The sequence below is a fragment of the Daucus carota genome, chromosome 2 (genome assembly GCF_001625215.2).
Source record: "Daucus carota subsp. sativus chromosome 2, DH1 v3.0, whole genome shotgun sequence".
Classification (NCBI taxonomy): Eukaryota; Viridiplantae; Streptophyta; class Magnoliopsida; order Apiales; family Apiaceae; genus Daucus; species Daucus carota.
Window position 1 is genome coordinate 52,788,348 of NC_030382.2, and position 17,661 is coordinate 52,806,008.

At 34.8% G+C, this 17,661-nt stretch overlaps 2 protein-coding genes across 2 annotated transcripts; both read left to right on the forward strand.

Annotated features, from left to right (window-relative positions):
• The first annotated feature begins 6,253 nt into the window (after positions 1-6,253).
• LOC108207757 (berberine bridge enzyme-like 22) lies at positions 6,254-13,199 on the forward strand. Its single transcript, XM_017378187.2, has 2 exons — positions 6,254-6,512; positions 11,628-13,199. The coding sequence occupies exons 1-2, from the start codon at positions 6,295-6,297 to the stop codon at positions 12,997-12,999; spliced, it is 1,590 nt and encodes a 529-aa protein (XP_017233676.1). The 5' UTR covers positions 6,254-6,294; the 3' UTR covers positions 13,000-13,199.
• Positions 13,200-14,812: 1,613 nt separating this feature from the next.
• Positions 14,813-16,570, forward strand: LOC108207758 (berberine bridge enzyme-like 23). Its single transcript, XM_017378188.2, has one exon. The coding sequence runs from the start codon at positions 14,867-14,869 to the stop codon at positions 16,448-16,450; it is 1,584 nt and encodes a 527-aa protein (XP_017233677.1). The 5' UTR covers positions 14,813-14,866; the 3' UTR covers positions 16,451-16,570.
• The last annotated feature ends 1,091 nt before the right edge of the window (positions 16,571-17,661 follow it).

The following is a 17,661-nucleotide window of genomic DNA, read 5'->3' on the forward strand; positions in this document are numbered from 1 at the left end:
GATTATAAACTTATTAATGTATATTAATGATCAGACATTAATGTCTAATAAATAGATTAGTGTTAAAAGTCAATTATGACATGTCTATATATAAAAATATGTATTTTAAGCAGAGGGTAGTTTAGTCATTTTGAATTAAATTGATCAAGGTTGCTCTATTAGATATATAATAATGGATGATATTGGGGCTGTTTGGCTAAGCTTAAAATAAGTGCTTCTTGCTTAAAATAAAAAAAATGAAGTAAAGGTTAGAAGCAAATTAAGATTTATAAGTGATTAAAATGTTTGGGAAATAAGTAGAAGTCCTGAAACAAAAGTTAGCATTACTAGCTTTTTATAAATGCTTCTTCACTTTTTGGACAAACGGTGCGAATAAGTGCTTCCAAATTATAAACAAGCTGGGCTTATAAGCGGTACACAAACACCCACATTGTTTTTTTTTGTATAATAATTTTCAGACCCTCACATTTTTCTTCTGTTTAATGCTCCTAGGTATACTTACTAATCTAAATAAATCAAACTTAGGTGAGAACAACACGTGATTTTTATACTAATATAAAGATAATTATAATATTTATAAAATTAAATTATATAATTACTTTATTATCATTAATTTATACCACGTAGGTTAGTTACTTGAATATGTACTTAATAGTATTTTTCTCTTTTCATAATAATAGTTTTTTTTGATATTTTTCTAATACTCTCTCATCAATTATATAAGTCGTTAGAATCTTTACATGTAAGTTTAGGTGCTTTGATCATATAATAAATATCAACTTTAAATATGTAGTTAAATTTTTTTAAAGATACATGTAAAATATTTAATCATTCGTATCAAAATTTGAGGCCACATGTCTTTCCCCCTCCTAAATGATACGGGCAGTATTTATTATTATTCAGAATATCCTGATTCTTAATCTTATATTGACAAGTTATTAATAATCCAAATATCATAAGTTTCAACTTTTATACTATCAGATTATTTTTCGAGCACTACCTCAAAATATTTCTCTCTTCCATCAACTAATTAACGCGCATGATTATTTGATCATTAAGTACTCCCTCTGTTTTCCGCTTTTGATAACTAAAAAATATTTCAAATTGGTTGTCCCATTTCAACTTTCAATGCAATGTAGTTAATAGTTGTGTATTTCCCAGTGTTGTAAAAAGCGCATTAAGCGGCCGCCTAAGCGGAATCGGTCCTAAAGCGCTTCGATTTTGTATTAAGAGGAGCATTAAGCGTTTTTGAAAATTAAGCGGACTATTAAGAGGATTAAGCAGCCTTTTAACGGATTAAGCGGTCAAAATGATGTTGATTTGCTAGTTTATAATTTTAAAATATTAATATTTTTTATAAATATAACTATAATTATATTAAAAAATTAAAAATATATACTTTATCCGAAATATTAAAAATTTAAATTCTTACCACAATATAATATTATCTTTAAATATATTTATATGATAACTAAATATTTTAATTATATTTTATTAATCAGTTTATTAACCCGCTTAAAATTCCGCTTAAGCGTCCGCTTTACCGCTTAAGCGCTAGAAGGTCCATTCACCGCTTAGAACCGATTTGCGCTTTTCACAACCTAGATGAAGTTTATACCATATCCTACTAAATTATATTTCCTAGATCAAATATATCCCACGTATTATACTTGATCAATGCAATAAATACAATAATAGATGAATTTTTTTTACAAAAATTAATTTTCTTAATATGTGTAATTTGTTCAAAAGTGGACATGTATTATGAAATGGAGGGAGCAACTCACAACTACTTTTCCTGTCTATATATTATGGGCATGTTTGTTTGGGAGAATCAACTCCTGCTTCTGACTTCTACTTTTCTTAACCCGTTTGTGTAAAGAAGCAGAAAGAAGCAGAAGCACTTTTAAGAAGCTGAGAATGGTAGCTTCTCTCTCACAGCTTCTGCTTCTTTTCCAAACACTTTATTAACTTATTTACTTCTCACTTCTACTCCACTTCTTCAATTTAAGCAAGAAGTCACCTCTTTTAAGCAAACCCAAACGGCCCCTATGTATTTTATTTTCAAATAAGTGATGTTTTACTTTCAACTCATATTTTTAAATGTATTAACCTTATAATTAGAATTATTCTTTTTAAAATTCTTTTTCATAAATTAAAATTATAAGTTTATAATTTTTATTTAAAAAGAAAAGAATTAAAAATTACTAAAGATATACCATCAGTACTCAGTAGCATTCAGATTAATAGTTGAATTTCTGGTCGTATAAAATATATCTCACCCCTCAGGGTAATAATCTTCTAATTATATATATTCAACTCTGACTAAAATGCTGTTTGTCTTCTCCATCACTTCCGTATTATTGTGATCTTTTTATTCTAAAATATACAACGACACGTTGAATTATATTTTTAATATTAAATGCATGTAGCTGCACAGAGATTTTTGATTGATAATCTTCTGCCTACATCTTTGAACTCCAAGACGAGACGTTATAATTTACAAATTATTGATCATATAGAAAATAGGCACAGGCGCATCAAGCTTGTAACTTGTAAGGTACAAGTACTGGAACCCTAAAATTTGACAAGTACACCGTTTTTTTAACCCTCTTTATCCAAATATTTTGCTAGTAATTACTACTTAACATTACAATATCAAATTTTATACTATACTCCCTCCGTCCCTAAATACTTTTCCTGTTTCTCCTTTTCACGTTTGCCAACACACATTTTTGATCATTAATATCTTTAATTTTATATTAGTATTAAATATAAAAATTTCACTGTATTAAAGTACTCGTAAATACGAAACCAACAAGATCACTCATGACTATATTTGGTCTTATAGATTAGACGTAAATTAGTCATTTGTCTCATGTTATGAACAGTCCCGACATATCAAACGAGAAAAGCTTTTTGGGACGGAGGGAGTAATGATTTATAATTTAGATACTCTACTCATCTATTTAATTGAATTCATAGGCTGGTATTCCATAACATATTCTACGTTATGATAATTATAATATAATATATATGTATAATAGAAATATAATTAAAACAATTAATTAGTATATAAAAATAAAATAACATAATTTTTTTTTCAAAAATTTTATACAATATTTCAACATGAATCTGAAACAGAATAATAATTATTCAAAATTTTTCTGTTGTGAAACAAATTTTGAAAATTAATCTTTTCTTAAATTTTTAGTGTTAGATTATTTATGATATATATGTCACACTATAATGTGTTCGAGCATCTCCAACGCATGTCACATGTTAATTTTAAAATCTACGTGTCAGCCCATATACCTAATGTGTAAAAAAAAACACTACTCCAACGCAGAGACCTGTTAGCAATATTTTTAGATGCCGAAAAACCAGCACGCTCCATTTGTTGAATGGGTGTCTGTCAGATATCCACGTCATTTTCTTTTAAATCTGCTTAAACCTAGGTGTCTATATTATATCATATATATATTATAATATTATAATTCTATTATATATATTTATATAACTTTTTAATTTTATAACTTAATTTTATGTATTGTTAAGTGTAAAATATTTGGAACAAAAAATAATATTATAAAACTAATATAATAACTCATATAGTTATTTAATGTCAATTTGAATTTTTAACAAAGAAAATTAGTAAATGTTTTAATTTTACATAATATAAGTAATTTTTGTTAATTAGTTTTTTCAATTTATTATTATTATAATAGTATCATTATATAAGTTCTTATTAGTTATATTTTTATTTTCACCTGTATTAAATAAAAAAATAATTAACTTTTAATTTTTGATTCTCTCAAACCCCTTTTATCAAAAGATAATTAGCCTAAAATCTTTCACTTTAAATTTGATTCTTGCCTTTTTAAATTTTATTTTTTTATTTATACCGTATAACATTCTACCTTAAATCTTTTTTACAATATTTAAATTGAAATATTTAAGGTGCTATTATTATTGTTGCAAATATAGATGTATTATTTATGATTTTTATAAATAATATTGTTATGTAATATTATGTGAAAATGTTATCTTATTGTCAATATAATTTTAAAAAGTTATAATATAATAATATAAAAATGTTAAATATTATAATTAATCATTATTTATTAAATATATTATATTGTTATAAATAATATAGAATAAAAATTAAATAAATTAATTTATTGTATATTTATAATTAACATTTAAAATAATATTTTGAATATAGATAATGATTTTACTAATATCCACTGGAGCAAAAATCCTTACAGCCTCAAAAATTTTTTAGCTAATGATATTTTAGCTAACAGTTTTATCTTTAGGGTTGGAGATGCTCTTATACATGTATTCTATGGTGCAAAATACAAGTGTACGAACAAGGACGACTTAAATAAGAGGCTATAATGGTTTCAAAAAAAAATAAGAGGCTATAAGAAAAGCTTTTCTAGAAGAATTTCCTAATCTCACGATATATACCTCATGTGTAGCGGGAATGATGAGCACTCGTTCGGTATCTGAAATTTAATTTCCTTACAGAAAAGGCATACCCCGAAATCTTACAGACTGGTACACTAAGATGATCGTAGACGTAGAAGCAAAACGCATTGATTGGACTCAGAGCTGTACATGAATCTTTTCGATTCACAATGTCTACCACTACATAGAAAAGATTAAAAAGGTACTCCCTCCGTCCCAATGAATTGTATACAGTTTCATTTTTGGGACGTCCCATCAATTGTATACATTCCAAAATTAGTAAACTTTTATAATATAAAACATCATTACACCAACTACTTTCTTCCACTATCTCCATTCTATGATAATATAAACACTATTACACCCACTAATTTTCTCCACTATCTCAAATTTATTATTAAATATAAATGGGTCCCACCACTATAACCACTTTTCATCCAACTTTATTCACTTCTTACCCAATTTTTTGGTCTCCGTGTCCCAGCCATTTGTATACAAATGACTGGGACGGAGGGAGTAGTATGGTTTAAGATACCTTGAGTTGGGTATGAAGATATATAGGTCAACTATTTTTTAGATGACAAATTCTTGACGTACGTACCAGTTGGAGTAATATGTTTACTTGTCCTTGGTAGTTAGAATTTTGTTTCATATGTTATATAAATTTGATCTTCAGTTGACATCGAGCTTTCACCATGACATTGTTTTTCATGAGCATGTGTATATATCTCTTTTAATAACTGCAGGCTAGCTGAGGGTTTCAAGAAGCAGCCGTCACATTATGGATGGAAAATAATATTCTTTAATATTCAGAATAATATAGTTTGACCTTTTTTTCACGTATTCACGTGAGATGTGGCAACTAGTAAAAAATAAAATTTTATAATTACTTTTATGAATAAATACAAATATAAAGTTTCATTTTAGCAAATAAATAAAGAAAAGTATTGATTTAAGTCAAAATTTTACATTTAGTTTAAAAAATTGCTTTCGACTTAATTATCAAAGTTATTTTATGTCAAAAATGGTAAACAAATTAGTTTTTAAACTCCGCTACATGCCCTTCTGAATCTAAGGATATTAATTGGGATTACTTGTTTCTAATTATATATTCCCTCCGCAAGAGAGATCATATGTAATTACTGTTCTCTATTTATGAAAATAGAATGTTAAACACTTGCCTGAACATTTTTCTCTCTTATAAGAGCAATAAACACTAAAATAACAACCTTCTGAAATAAATATGTATACATTGTTTTTAGCCATCAACATGAACATGCATTTTTTTGATCCTGTGATCTTTGCCGCCTGGAAGTATTTTCATTAATTTTCGTCAGAGAAAGTAATTTATTGTTTTAGTTAGATGTAAATATAAATAGTATCAAAAATAATTGTCAAATTGGAGCTTTCATAATTAATTACTTGCTCATCCGATACTCCTAAAAGCAGGACGTGGAGTTGAGTCAACTGAGTTGATGGTCAAAGCTGTTATAAAAATGTAACTTGTACTATTGTATTTTGTTTCGTCTTGTATGATATTATTCAAACTTAATATAGCACAAATCACTCAGATCAATTATTAGTAATGTATATTAAATTAACATAAATAAGTTGAGCATGGTGGCTAAGGACCGACTGCGCCTATCGTATCACATGGCCCCGACTAATCGCAATAATATAGTAAAATGACTTGGAAAAAAAATGAGGCTTAAATAAAAATGTCGAACGTCTAGATAAAGTCTCAAGCTAGATAACGTGTTCTTAGTTGCTTATTAATTGTATAAATTGCTAGAAATTGAACGTTAAGATCACAAACACAAAATGAACCTCATCAACTTGATCTTTCTCCTCCTTGCAGCAGTGTTAGCAACATGCAATGCAACACATGAAGCATTTCTAGAGTGCATGTCCTTCCACACTACAAAATCTATCAACACTTCTGACCATATCCTGGCACCCGGCTCACCTGCATATTCCTCGCTTATGAAGTCATCTCAGCAGAACCCGAGATGGCTCAATTCCACAACCCGAAAGCCTCTATATGAAAACATTCATTAAACTAAGTGTTTATGACTATGACTAGAGAAGAGTTTCTTGCTGAGAAGTTCACATTCATTTCTTGATAATTCTCAGATCTGATTACATTGACTCTTAAAGGCCACATTTCCTGGACCACTAACTCTGTCATGACAAGACAAAATAACAGTAAACTAGTAGAGACAAATTAAGCAAACTATAAGGACAGACAACATGTCTGATACTAACTGCCAGCTTTAGAGTTTGTTACTACTCTGATTGATAGAAACATATGACCAATATTTGTGCTGGACTTTAATTATCTGAAACAAAATAATGAGGCCTGATCATGGGCCTTAATACTCCCCCTCAAGCTGAGTGTGAAGGGAACTGAACGCCTAGCTTGCTGAGAAGGAATTGGTGTTGCTCAGTGGTCAGCACCTTGGTGAAAATGTCTGCAACTTGGGAAGATGTTGGAACATAAGTAGGCTTTATATGACCTTCAATGGCTTTGTCCCGAATGAAATGGCAATCAATCTCCACATGCTTGGTTTTTTCATGATGAACTGGATTTGCAGCAATAGCAAGAGCTGCCTGGTTGTCACAGAAAATAGTAGTGGTGCCTAGACTCTTTAATCCCAGCTCTTTAAGCAACTTCTTGACCCACATAACCTCACACACTGTCATAGCTAGAGATCGAAATTCTGCTTCTGCTGTGGATCTTGCAACCACAGATTGTTTCTTTGACTTCCAGGCAATAGGAGATTTGTCCAACATGATACAGAAACCAGTTGTTGAACGTCTAGAATTTGGGCATCCTGCCCAATCACTATCACAATAAGCCTCCAGTTTAGCCCCAGAACTGGATGCCAGGAGAATGCCTTGCTCTGTTGAACCTGCTAAGTATCTCAGAACTCTTTTAGCAGCCTGGTAATGAACTGTAGTTGGACCATGCATGAACTGGCTTAGAACATGGACTGTAAAGGCTATATCTGGCCTTGTTAGAGTGAGATAGATGAGTTTTCCAACAAGTCTTTGATAAGTCTCTGGATTAGGAAGAGGGTCTCCAGCTCCTGCTAACAGCTTGACATGAGTGTCCATTGGGAGTTTCAAGGGCCTACAGTTGAGGAGATGATACTCTGCAAGCATGTCATTAATGTATTTTTTCTGAGATAAAAATATCCCTTGAGTACTTCTATCAACTTCAATACCCAGAAAGTATCTGAGTTCTCCAAGGTCTTTCATTTTGAACTGAGAATTCAGAAACTTCTTTACTTCATTAATTGCCTCCATGCTGTTTCCTGTAAGAATCATGTCATCAACATAGGCCAGAATGGCTGTAAAAACTCCATTTTCTTCCTTAGTAAACAGAGATGAGTCTGCTTTAGATTGAACAAACCCTATCTGCTTCAAGACCTTGCTGAGTTTCTCAAACCACTCCCTAGGAGCTTGCTTCAGACCATATATGGTCTTTATTAATCTGCACACTTTCTCATGAAACTTATTGTAACTGGTGTATCTTCCTGGTTGATCAACCTTGAATCTGAATCCAGCACCCTCATATCCTGGAGGAAGTCTCATATACACCTCTTCTTTTAATTCTCCATGCAAAAATGCATTCTTTACATCCATTTGATGAGTAACCCATCCATTTATAGCTGCAACAGTCAATAGTGATCTCACAGTCACTAGTTTAGCTACAGGAGCAAATGTTTGCTCATAGTCCACTCCATACTTCTGTCTATTTCCCATGATTACAAGCCTGGATTTGTATCTGGTCTCATCTCTTTGAGGATCATACTTGGTAGTGTATAGCCATTTACAACCTATGGCATGCTTTCCTGGTGGAAGATCAGTGATCTCCCAGGTGTTGTTGCCTTCCAAGGCCTCTAACTCTTCATTCATGGATTGTAACCATTGACTCTGTTGAGCTGCTTCAGAAAAATTCCTTGGATCCTGAGTTTTATTCACCTTTGCCATAAAACAAGAGAACTGAGGAGTGACTTGGACTTTTGCCACCTTTTGAACTGCATTTGCTTCCACATGATAGTCTGAATGCCATGATGGTGCTGTGTGTTGCCTTGTACTTCTTCTCACAGGTTGAGTGATCTCAGACTCCTCTTCTTCTGAGTCTTCTTGATTTTCTTCCCTGATTTCATTGTCAATTTCAGCATCAACCCATGATAATTGAGTCTGATTCTCTGTTGGTTTGTCTCCACCTGAATCAGAGGCTGTTGTTGAGTGAAAAATGTGATGGGGATATATACTTTCATAGAATTTTACATCTCTTGAAACAAAAGAGATACCTGTCAACAGATTTTGAAGTCTATATCCCTTCTGTTTTCCTGAGTAGCCAATGAAGATACATGGCACACCTCTGGCCTGAAATTTGTCTTTTTCCCTACTTGGATTATAAGCAAATGCAAGGCATCCAAAGCATTTTAAGTGCTTATAATTAGGCATTTTCTTGTACAGCAGCTCATAAGGAGTTTTTCCCTTCAACACAGTACTAGGAAGCCTGTTTGTGATATGAGTGGCTGCAAGAATACAATCTCCCCAGAATTGTGGACTGAGACCTGCCTGAAATCTGAGAGCCCTTGCCATTTCCAGAATATTTCTATGCTTCCTTTCAACCCTTCCATTCTGCTGAGGTCTTTCATTGCATGAAGTTTGATGAATAATTCCCAACCTATCAAATAAAGCTTTGCACTTGCTATCATCAAACTCAAGAGCATTGTCTGATCTTATAATTTGGACCTTCTTTTTGAACTGAGTTGCTGCCATCTTGACAAAGCTCTTAATTGCATTATAAGCATCAGACTTCAATTTTAGTAAATGTACCCATGTTACTCTAGAAAAATCATCAACAATGGTGAGAAAATACTTGAATTTTCCTCTATAAGCAACCTTGTATGGCCCCCAAGTATCAATATGTACCAATTCAAATATTGTGCTTGCTCTAGACTCACTCTTAGGGAAAGACAGCTTAGTGAATTTTGCTAAAGGGCAGGTCAGACATACATCCTGTGTATTTTTCAATTCAAGACCTTCAATTCCCATTATTCTTTTCATAGGTGCATGACCTAATCTCTGGTGCCAGAGTGTTTCTTTACTCAAGCTTGGCACATCCTTAATAACAGTGGGAACATCCTTACAAGCACTAGCAGTCAATGCTTGTTTATTTTTCTGAGATTCATTTCCCTTAACTCCCAAAGATTGATTCTTCAATCTATTTAAGGTCTTTTCCAAGGACTCATTAACCAGATAATAGAGTCCATTTTCACTTCTTCCTATACCCTTCACTTCATCAGTAATTTTATCTTGTATAATGCAGTATTCATCATAAAACATTACTCTACATGCATTATCTTGACACAGCTTATTCACAGACAACAAATTTTGTTTGAATGCAGGAATGTACAGGACATTTTTAAGAGTTATCTCATTTTTAAGCCTAACCTCTCCACTATGAGATATCTTAGAGGTTTCACCAGTTGGTAGATTTATGAAAGGATGATTTTGACACAAAGATGCATTACTTATGATACTAAAGATTCCAGTCATATGGTCTGAAGCACCTGAATCTATAATCCATTCATTGCATCTTAAAGAGTCAGCATAGTGACAAGATACCATACCTGCATAGTGCCCTTCTATCTCATCATCTGTGTCACCTCCACCTTTTGATGATGAAGGCAACATCTTGAGAAGCTGCTCCAGTTGTTGTGCAGTGATTGTATTGGCACTGCTTGAGACAGATCCTGTATCATTCTGATATTGTGCTTGAGCATTACCTGCAATTCTTGGACCACTTCCTGTTCTTCCTTTACTCCACCTATGCTGTGTATTGCTGCCTCTACCTCCTCTTCCTCTAAATGAGCCTTGACTTGGTCCTTTTATCTTTGGGTGCCAGCTTGGGTAACCCACAACAGTCCAACACTTGTCACTGCTGTGGCCACTTTTACCACAAGCTGTGCACTGAACAGACACCTGAGATTGAGCATTAGCAGATACTCCCCCTGTGCTCTTACTGAACATGGCCAAGGTCTCAGAGTCTTCTCTTCCATGTCCCAAGACCTCTCTTTGTGCTTCTTCTTGCTCCAAATAGCTACAAGCAGTCTCTACAGTGGGAAGGGCCTCCATCATCAGCAACTGACTTCTTTGAGGACCATATATTTCATCAAGACCATTCAGGAATTGAAATAATTTTTGCTCAGCTTTCTGTTTTGAGAGAGCATCCATAAACCTTGTGATATCAGCTGTTGTTTCTGTGATTCCTGGTAAACAGTTAAGAGACTCAAGCTCTTCCCATAGAGACCTCATTTGTGTGTAGTATTCACTTATGTGTTTTCCTCCTTGTCTGGTTTCATACAGCTCTTTATTGAGCTTGTATTTTCTTGAACCATTAGTAAGGGCAAACCTTTGTTCAAGATTTGCCCAAATCTGATGAGCACTGCTCACAAACATGATTGAGTTCTTGATTGATTCTGACACAGCTCCAAAGATCCATGAAATAATCATGTTATTACATGTATCCCAAGCCTCTGCCTTCACTGCATCTTTTGGATCCTTTGTTATGCTTCCTGTGACAAATCCAAGCTTCCTTTTTGAGGAGAGTGCAATCTCCATAGATCTTTTCCAGGTTCTATAATTAGATGAACCTTGGAGTTTGTCTATTGCCATAAAATTGTTCCCATCAGATGGGTGAAGGTACAAGGGGCTTGTTACTTCTATAGTTGTCATTGATCTAGAGCTACAGATTCAGCTATAGATGAGTAGAACCTGGCTCTGATACCATGAAAACATTCATTAAACTAAGTGTTTATGACTATGACTAGAGAAGAGTTTCTTGCTGAGAAGTTCACATTCATTTCTTGATAATTCTCAGATCTGATTACATTGACTCTTAAAGGCCACATTTCCTGGACCACTAACTCTGTCATGACAAGACAAAATAACAGTAAACTAGTAGAGACAAATTAAGCAAACTATAAGGACAGACAACATGTCTGATACTAACTGCCAGCTTTAGAGTTTGTTACTACTCTGATTGATAGAAACATATGACCAATATTTGTGCTGGACTTTAATTATCTGAAACAAAATAATGAGGCCTGATCATGGGCCTTAATACTATACATTATAACTCCTTATACAGATATTGAAGTTCAAGCTTCGATACTTTGCAGCCGAAAACATGGCCTGGAAGCTAGAATACTGAGCGGTGGTCATGATTATGAAGGGCAATCGTACAGAAGCAAAGCCCCTTTCATCAATATTAACCTCATAAATCTCCGAGAGGTCCGGGTGGATACAGACGAGGAGACAGCATGGGTGCAATCCGGGGCGACACTAGGAGAATTGTACTATAACATTGCGAAGAAAAGTAATGTTCACGGGTTTCCAGCGGGGGTGTGTCCTAGTGTAGGCATTGGTGGCCACTTAAGTGGGGGAGGTTTCGGTAGCTTGGTGAGAAAATATGGACTTGCAGCCGATAATGTAATCGATGCATACCTGATTGATGTGTATGGAAGAATCCTTGACAGAGAAACGATGGGAGAAGATTTATTTTGGGCAATCAGGGGAGGAGGTGGAGCCAGCTTCGGAGTCATTATATCTTGGAAAATCAAGTTGGTTCGAGTTCCAGAAGTGGTGACATACTTTAATGTTGACAAGAAGCTAGACCAAGGAGCCTTGGAGCTTGTTCACAGGTGGCAATATGTGGCGCACAAGCTACCTGAAGAACTCTTCATCAGGATTATCACGCAGAATGTTGGACAGGGTAACGAGAAGACGGTACAAGCTTCGTTTCAGTCACTGTTTCTTGGGGAAGTCAGTGAGCTGATACCAATGATGGGGGAATGGTTTCCTGAATTAGGTCTAAGAGCGGAGAATTGCACAGAAATGACATGGATGGAATCTGCACTATCGTTTGCAGGTTATCTTAAAGATGATTCCTGGGATGTTTTCCTGACCAGAACAGATCATTACCAGAGCAATTTTAAGGCAAAATCAGATTATGTGACTGAACCGATACCTAAAAGTGCGCTGGAAGGAGCGTGGAAACAATTTTCGGCTGAAGAATCAGTATTTATGATAATGGAACCCTTTGGAGGAAGGATGGACAAGATTTCAAAATCTAAGATTGCCTATCCACATCGAAAAGGGAATTTGTACAACCTGCAGTATATGGTGAAATGGGACGTAAATACTGCTGAGGCAACGAAGAAGCATATGCAGTGGATCAGGAAGCTTTATAAGTACATGAAGCCATACGTCTCCCACTCCCCGAGAGCAGCTTACCAGAATTATAGGGATTTTGACTTGGGGATCAATAAGCAGCCGAACACGACATACAATGAAGCAGCACAGTGGGGAAAGAAGTACTTCAAGAGCAACTTCAGAAGACTGGCAAAAGTAAAGACCAAGGCCGATCCACTTAATTTTTTCAGGCATGAGCAAAGCATTCCGCTTATCAGCAAAGTAAAAGATCACCATTTTGATCAGTAAATGAAACTGCAAATCCGCGTGTCATAAGAAATTCCTGTTCAGAAACATGTCAAATTCGTGTGGTAAAATAAATAAATATGCAAGTTATGTAAAACGAGACATATCATGATCAGGTTAATCGAGTCATGTTTGTGTCATTTTCATATTTGGTCTCTGTAATCGAAATGAAATTTAGAAAATAATTAAGTCAATTCGGATCATGATCAGATTGCTCGAGTCGTGCACGTATCATCTCCGGTTTGTCCATGTCAAATCGTGTTAATTATTAGATCGCAGATTAATATTTTTTGCCAAATAAAGTGAAACAAACTTATGTTGTTTTCATACCTTACACCAGGACGTCGTTTTCCCTACATATATTATTTCTTTCAAATGCCGCCAGTGCAGAATATGTTCAAGTCGTCCTAATCTATCAGGGCATCTAATCTACTCATTGTTAATTTGTCAAATAAATTATCAACAAAATATAAAAATACTGAATTTTCAGATTAGACTGGCAAATCAAAAACCAAGAAATAATCACACACAGGTTGTTGCTGCATTGCCTTTCTGATTATTCTTTGGAATCGTCTAATGGCGATAGACAAAATGATTAGTTAAAATAAATTGGCTATAATAGTGTATACACCAAAGGGGTTGATTATATTAGTGATAAGGTAGAGTTATTCCTAAGGGGAATATTAGTTCAAACAAAGATAATTAATGAAATATTGTTGTCTATAAAAAGAAATGGTGGGTTGAAGTGCTTAATTTTTCCTTATCCTACGGAACTGGGCCACCTAGATATTTAAACTCCAATGGGACTAAACCCTTAGGTAAAAATGCCAGTGAACGCAGAGATAATTAAAGAGTTTGTACAGGAGTTTACACTGTAACTTAACATAGTGTATCATAGATAGGGTTCCATACTCCCTAAATTCTTTCAACTCAAAAACTAGGGAAGACCAAAGCTTGGATTTGGTTTTGACATCCTCTTTGAAGTTGTTTTAGTTGTTATGAAAATTTTATTGGATTCTTATCCCAAGTATTTATAAAATATTGGAAAATCAGTGAGCTTTTTATATAATTTGAAGTATTTCTGTATCTTTCGAAATTCATCTTAAAACATGATCACGAGTTAGTTCCATGCATATACTTAATAGGTTTGTGTACACTTCGGCACATTCGTCTCCTCTAATATTTTCCTATTTAACTATAGAGTAATATATGTTTACTAAATTATGCTGGAAAATTACACTAGCACGGTTGTCGAGTCGATTCTTGTGATGCGATTATACCAGCCAGCAGTACGGCAGAATGCAGATGGCAACCTAAAAACCTAAGTTAGACTTATAAGACCAATTCAAATATTAATGTGTGGAATAAAAGAACAGTAAAGAAAACCAAACATTAAAATTTTGAAATAAATGCAAATGGCGCTATAGTTGAAGGCACTTCTGAACTAGAAGAAGAAGAGTAACAAGGAACCACATGTAACTTATGCGTAACATCTTTGGACCCAGAAACCATTTGATAAGACAAAAAAGAGGAAAAACAAAGATGGGAAAACATCTTTTTTACTAAAAAAAATTGTATGCATGTTTTGGAAAGAGCATACCAGAAGTCTCAGAGTCAGCAGGGGATAAAATATCAGCCGTCTGAAATATAAAGGACAAACAACTACGTTCATTCTTGCTGATCAAGAATCTCTGATGCCTGCATTGAAATCATCAAGTTTGCGCTATCACAAACATAGAATTATACAAGTTAACATCAGTACTGCTAGTAAACGCTAGTACTAATTCTATTAACAGACGCGTATATTTAAAGTCGCGCTTGTGCATGTATAAATAACCAGATATTGTAACACAAGACTACAGACACAAAGATGATCTCCATCAAACTGATTTGCCTCGTCCTTGCGGCATTTTTTGCAACTTGCAATGCAGCACAAGAACCATTTGTGAATTGCATGTTAATTTATTCTAGAAGATTTATAAACATTTCAGATTATCTCCATGCACCCGGCACACCTTCCTATTCAGCACTCTTGCAGTCCTCTCAACAGAATCCGAGATGGGTTAATTCCACAAGCCCAAAACCTCAGTACATCATCACTCCTTCTGGTGATATAGAAATCCAATCATCAATATTTTGTTGCAGACAAAATGGCCTGGAAGCGAGGATACTAAGTGGGGGTCATGACTATGAAGGCCAATCATACCGCAGTGAGGCCCCTTTCATCATTATTAATCTCATATATCTCCGAGAAGTGAGAGTAGATATAGAGGATGAAACAGCCTGGGTACAATCCGGGGCAACACTAGGAGAATTATACTATAACATCGCCATGAAAAGTAAAGTTCATGGGTTTCCAGCAGGGGTGTGTCCTAGTGTAGGCGTTGGCGGCCATTTTAGTGGTGGAGGATTCGGCAACATGGTGAGAAAACATGGACTCGCAGCTGACAATGTGATAGATGCATACCTCGTTGATGCTTATTCACGAATCCTTGATAGACAAACCATGGGAGAAGATTTATTTTGGGCAATAAGGGGAGGGGGTGGAGCCAGCTTTGGAGTCATCGTGGCGTGGAAAATCAAGTTGGTTCGAGTTCCAGAAGTGGTGACATTCTTCAATATTGATAAGAAGTTGGAGCAAGGAGCCACTGAGCTTGTTCACAAGTGGCAATCTGTTGCAGAAAAGCTACCCGAAGATCTCTTCATCAGAGTCATCATTCAAAATGTTGGACAGGCTAACAATAAAACAGTTCAAGCTTCATTTCAGTCACTATTTCTTGGGGAAGTCTGTGAGCTGATACCACTGATGGGCGAATGGTTCCCGGAATTAGGTCTAAGAGCAGAGAATTGCACAGAAATGACATGGATGGAATCTGCACTATCATTTGCAGGTTATCTTAAAGATGATTCGTGGGATGTTTTCCTGACTAGAACAGATCATTACCAGAGCAATTTTAAGGCAAAATCAGATTTTGTGACTAAACCAATACCTGAAAGCGGGCTGGAAGGAATCTGGAAAAGAATGCTGCAAGAAGAATTAATTTTCATAATACTGGAACCATTAGGAGGAAGAATGAGAGAGATTTCCAAGTCCGAGACTCCATTTCCACACCGAAAAGGCAATCTGTACAACACACAGTATCTGGTGAAATGGGATGTGAATAATGCCAAGACAGTGAAGAAGCACACGGACTGGATGAGTAGGTTCTACAAGTACATGAAGCCATACGTCTCACACTCTCCGAGGAGAGCTTACCAGAATTATAGAGATTTCGACATAGGGATGAATAAGAAGCACAACACAAGCTATAAAGAAGCAGCACACTGGGGAAAGAAGTACTTCAAGGGTAACTTCAAGAGGCTAGCACAAGTAAAGACCAAAGCAGATCCCTTGAACTTCTTTAGGCACGAGCAAAGCATTCCTCTTATCAAAAAATCTAAATATCAATACTAATAACAAGTACGGAAACCTTTCTGCCTACTGAGAATGGAAAGATTTTTGTATTTGTTATTTGTACAAGAAAAGTAAAACAAACAAATCTTGCTATGATAACTCAGGATGTGTTTTGCTGCAGTCATGCTTTGCTTCATATGTTGTTGATATAAAATCTTTTCTTCAATGGCTCTTCAAAGTAAACAAACAAAGGAATTCGGCAATTGATAAAATATAAAGCAATGCCCAGTCCGTTACGGGTATAACCAACAAAAGAACACTGTATGCCAGTTCAACTCTTCAAGTTTGTCTTCCCACACATTAGAAGCAGAATCCTATGTCTTCTAAAATTCTTAACCACTCCCATCTTCATTCCACTACAAAAATTTGCAGCACAAACACCCTGTAGTGAATATACTGGTCTTCAGTAAAATATTACCCATTTATCCGTATGGTCATACCCGAATTCTGAATCCGTATATAAGTCACCACCTCCGACTTCTATTTTATTTGTGTGACAACCCGGGGACCAGGGTTGACCCTGAGCCTTCTCACAAAAATCAGGTCAAGTCCCCGAATTCCGAATCCAAAAATAGACCCAAATATACTAATCCAAATACAAACACTTCGATAATGTACAAACCCACCAAAGACCCTCAAAAGATAATAATTTATAAATACAATTGATAACGGTATTTATGTTTATAAACTAAACAAATGTGTCACCTCTGGATCCACCAAGTGATGTCAATACAACACCAATGCAGCACCTGATACACATGAGAGCACGAAATAAACCCGTCCTCAAATTGTAGCCCAGAATGCCACCGACTCCTATTAGAACATAAACAGTAGTCTTTAAAATCACCGTTACAGTCTTAGAGAACTTGTACAGCAGTCCATCATACACATCTTCAAGATAATTTGCCAACTTCTAGGTTTAAGGAGATGTAAATAATCACACATAAACGACAATACCACAAATGTAACCTTAAAAGAGAACTATAAGAGCATGAATTTACTCAACAGGAATTCCTCAGAGTGAAATCAGCCACGGAAAGGCTGATCCTTGTTTAATAAAAGCTAGGGAGAGAGATGAAGAGGAAAGTTGAGATAACTTTCCTTTCTCCATCCATATCAAATTTGTAATATTTTATCAGTATATTATGATGTCACCTGTTCATACAGTGTCTATGACACAAGTGTCTCTTCAACATTCACTTGGCCATTCC

Bases quoted from the DNA above. Each gene is read 5' to 3' on its own strand.
- LOC108207757 (XM_017378187.2), top strand. From the start codon at position 6,295: ATGAACCTCATCAACTTGATCTTTCTCCTCCTTGCAGCAGTGTTAGCA. The intron at 6,513-11,627 runs ATATGAAAACAT...CTTAATACTATA, and splicing joins TCCACAACCCGAAAGCCTCT to CATTATAACTCCTTATACAG.
- LOC108207758 (XM_017378188.2), top strand. From the start codon at position 14,867: ATGATCTCCATCAAACTGATTTGCCTCGTCCTTGCGGCATTTTTTGCA.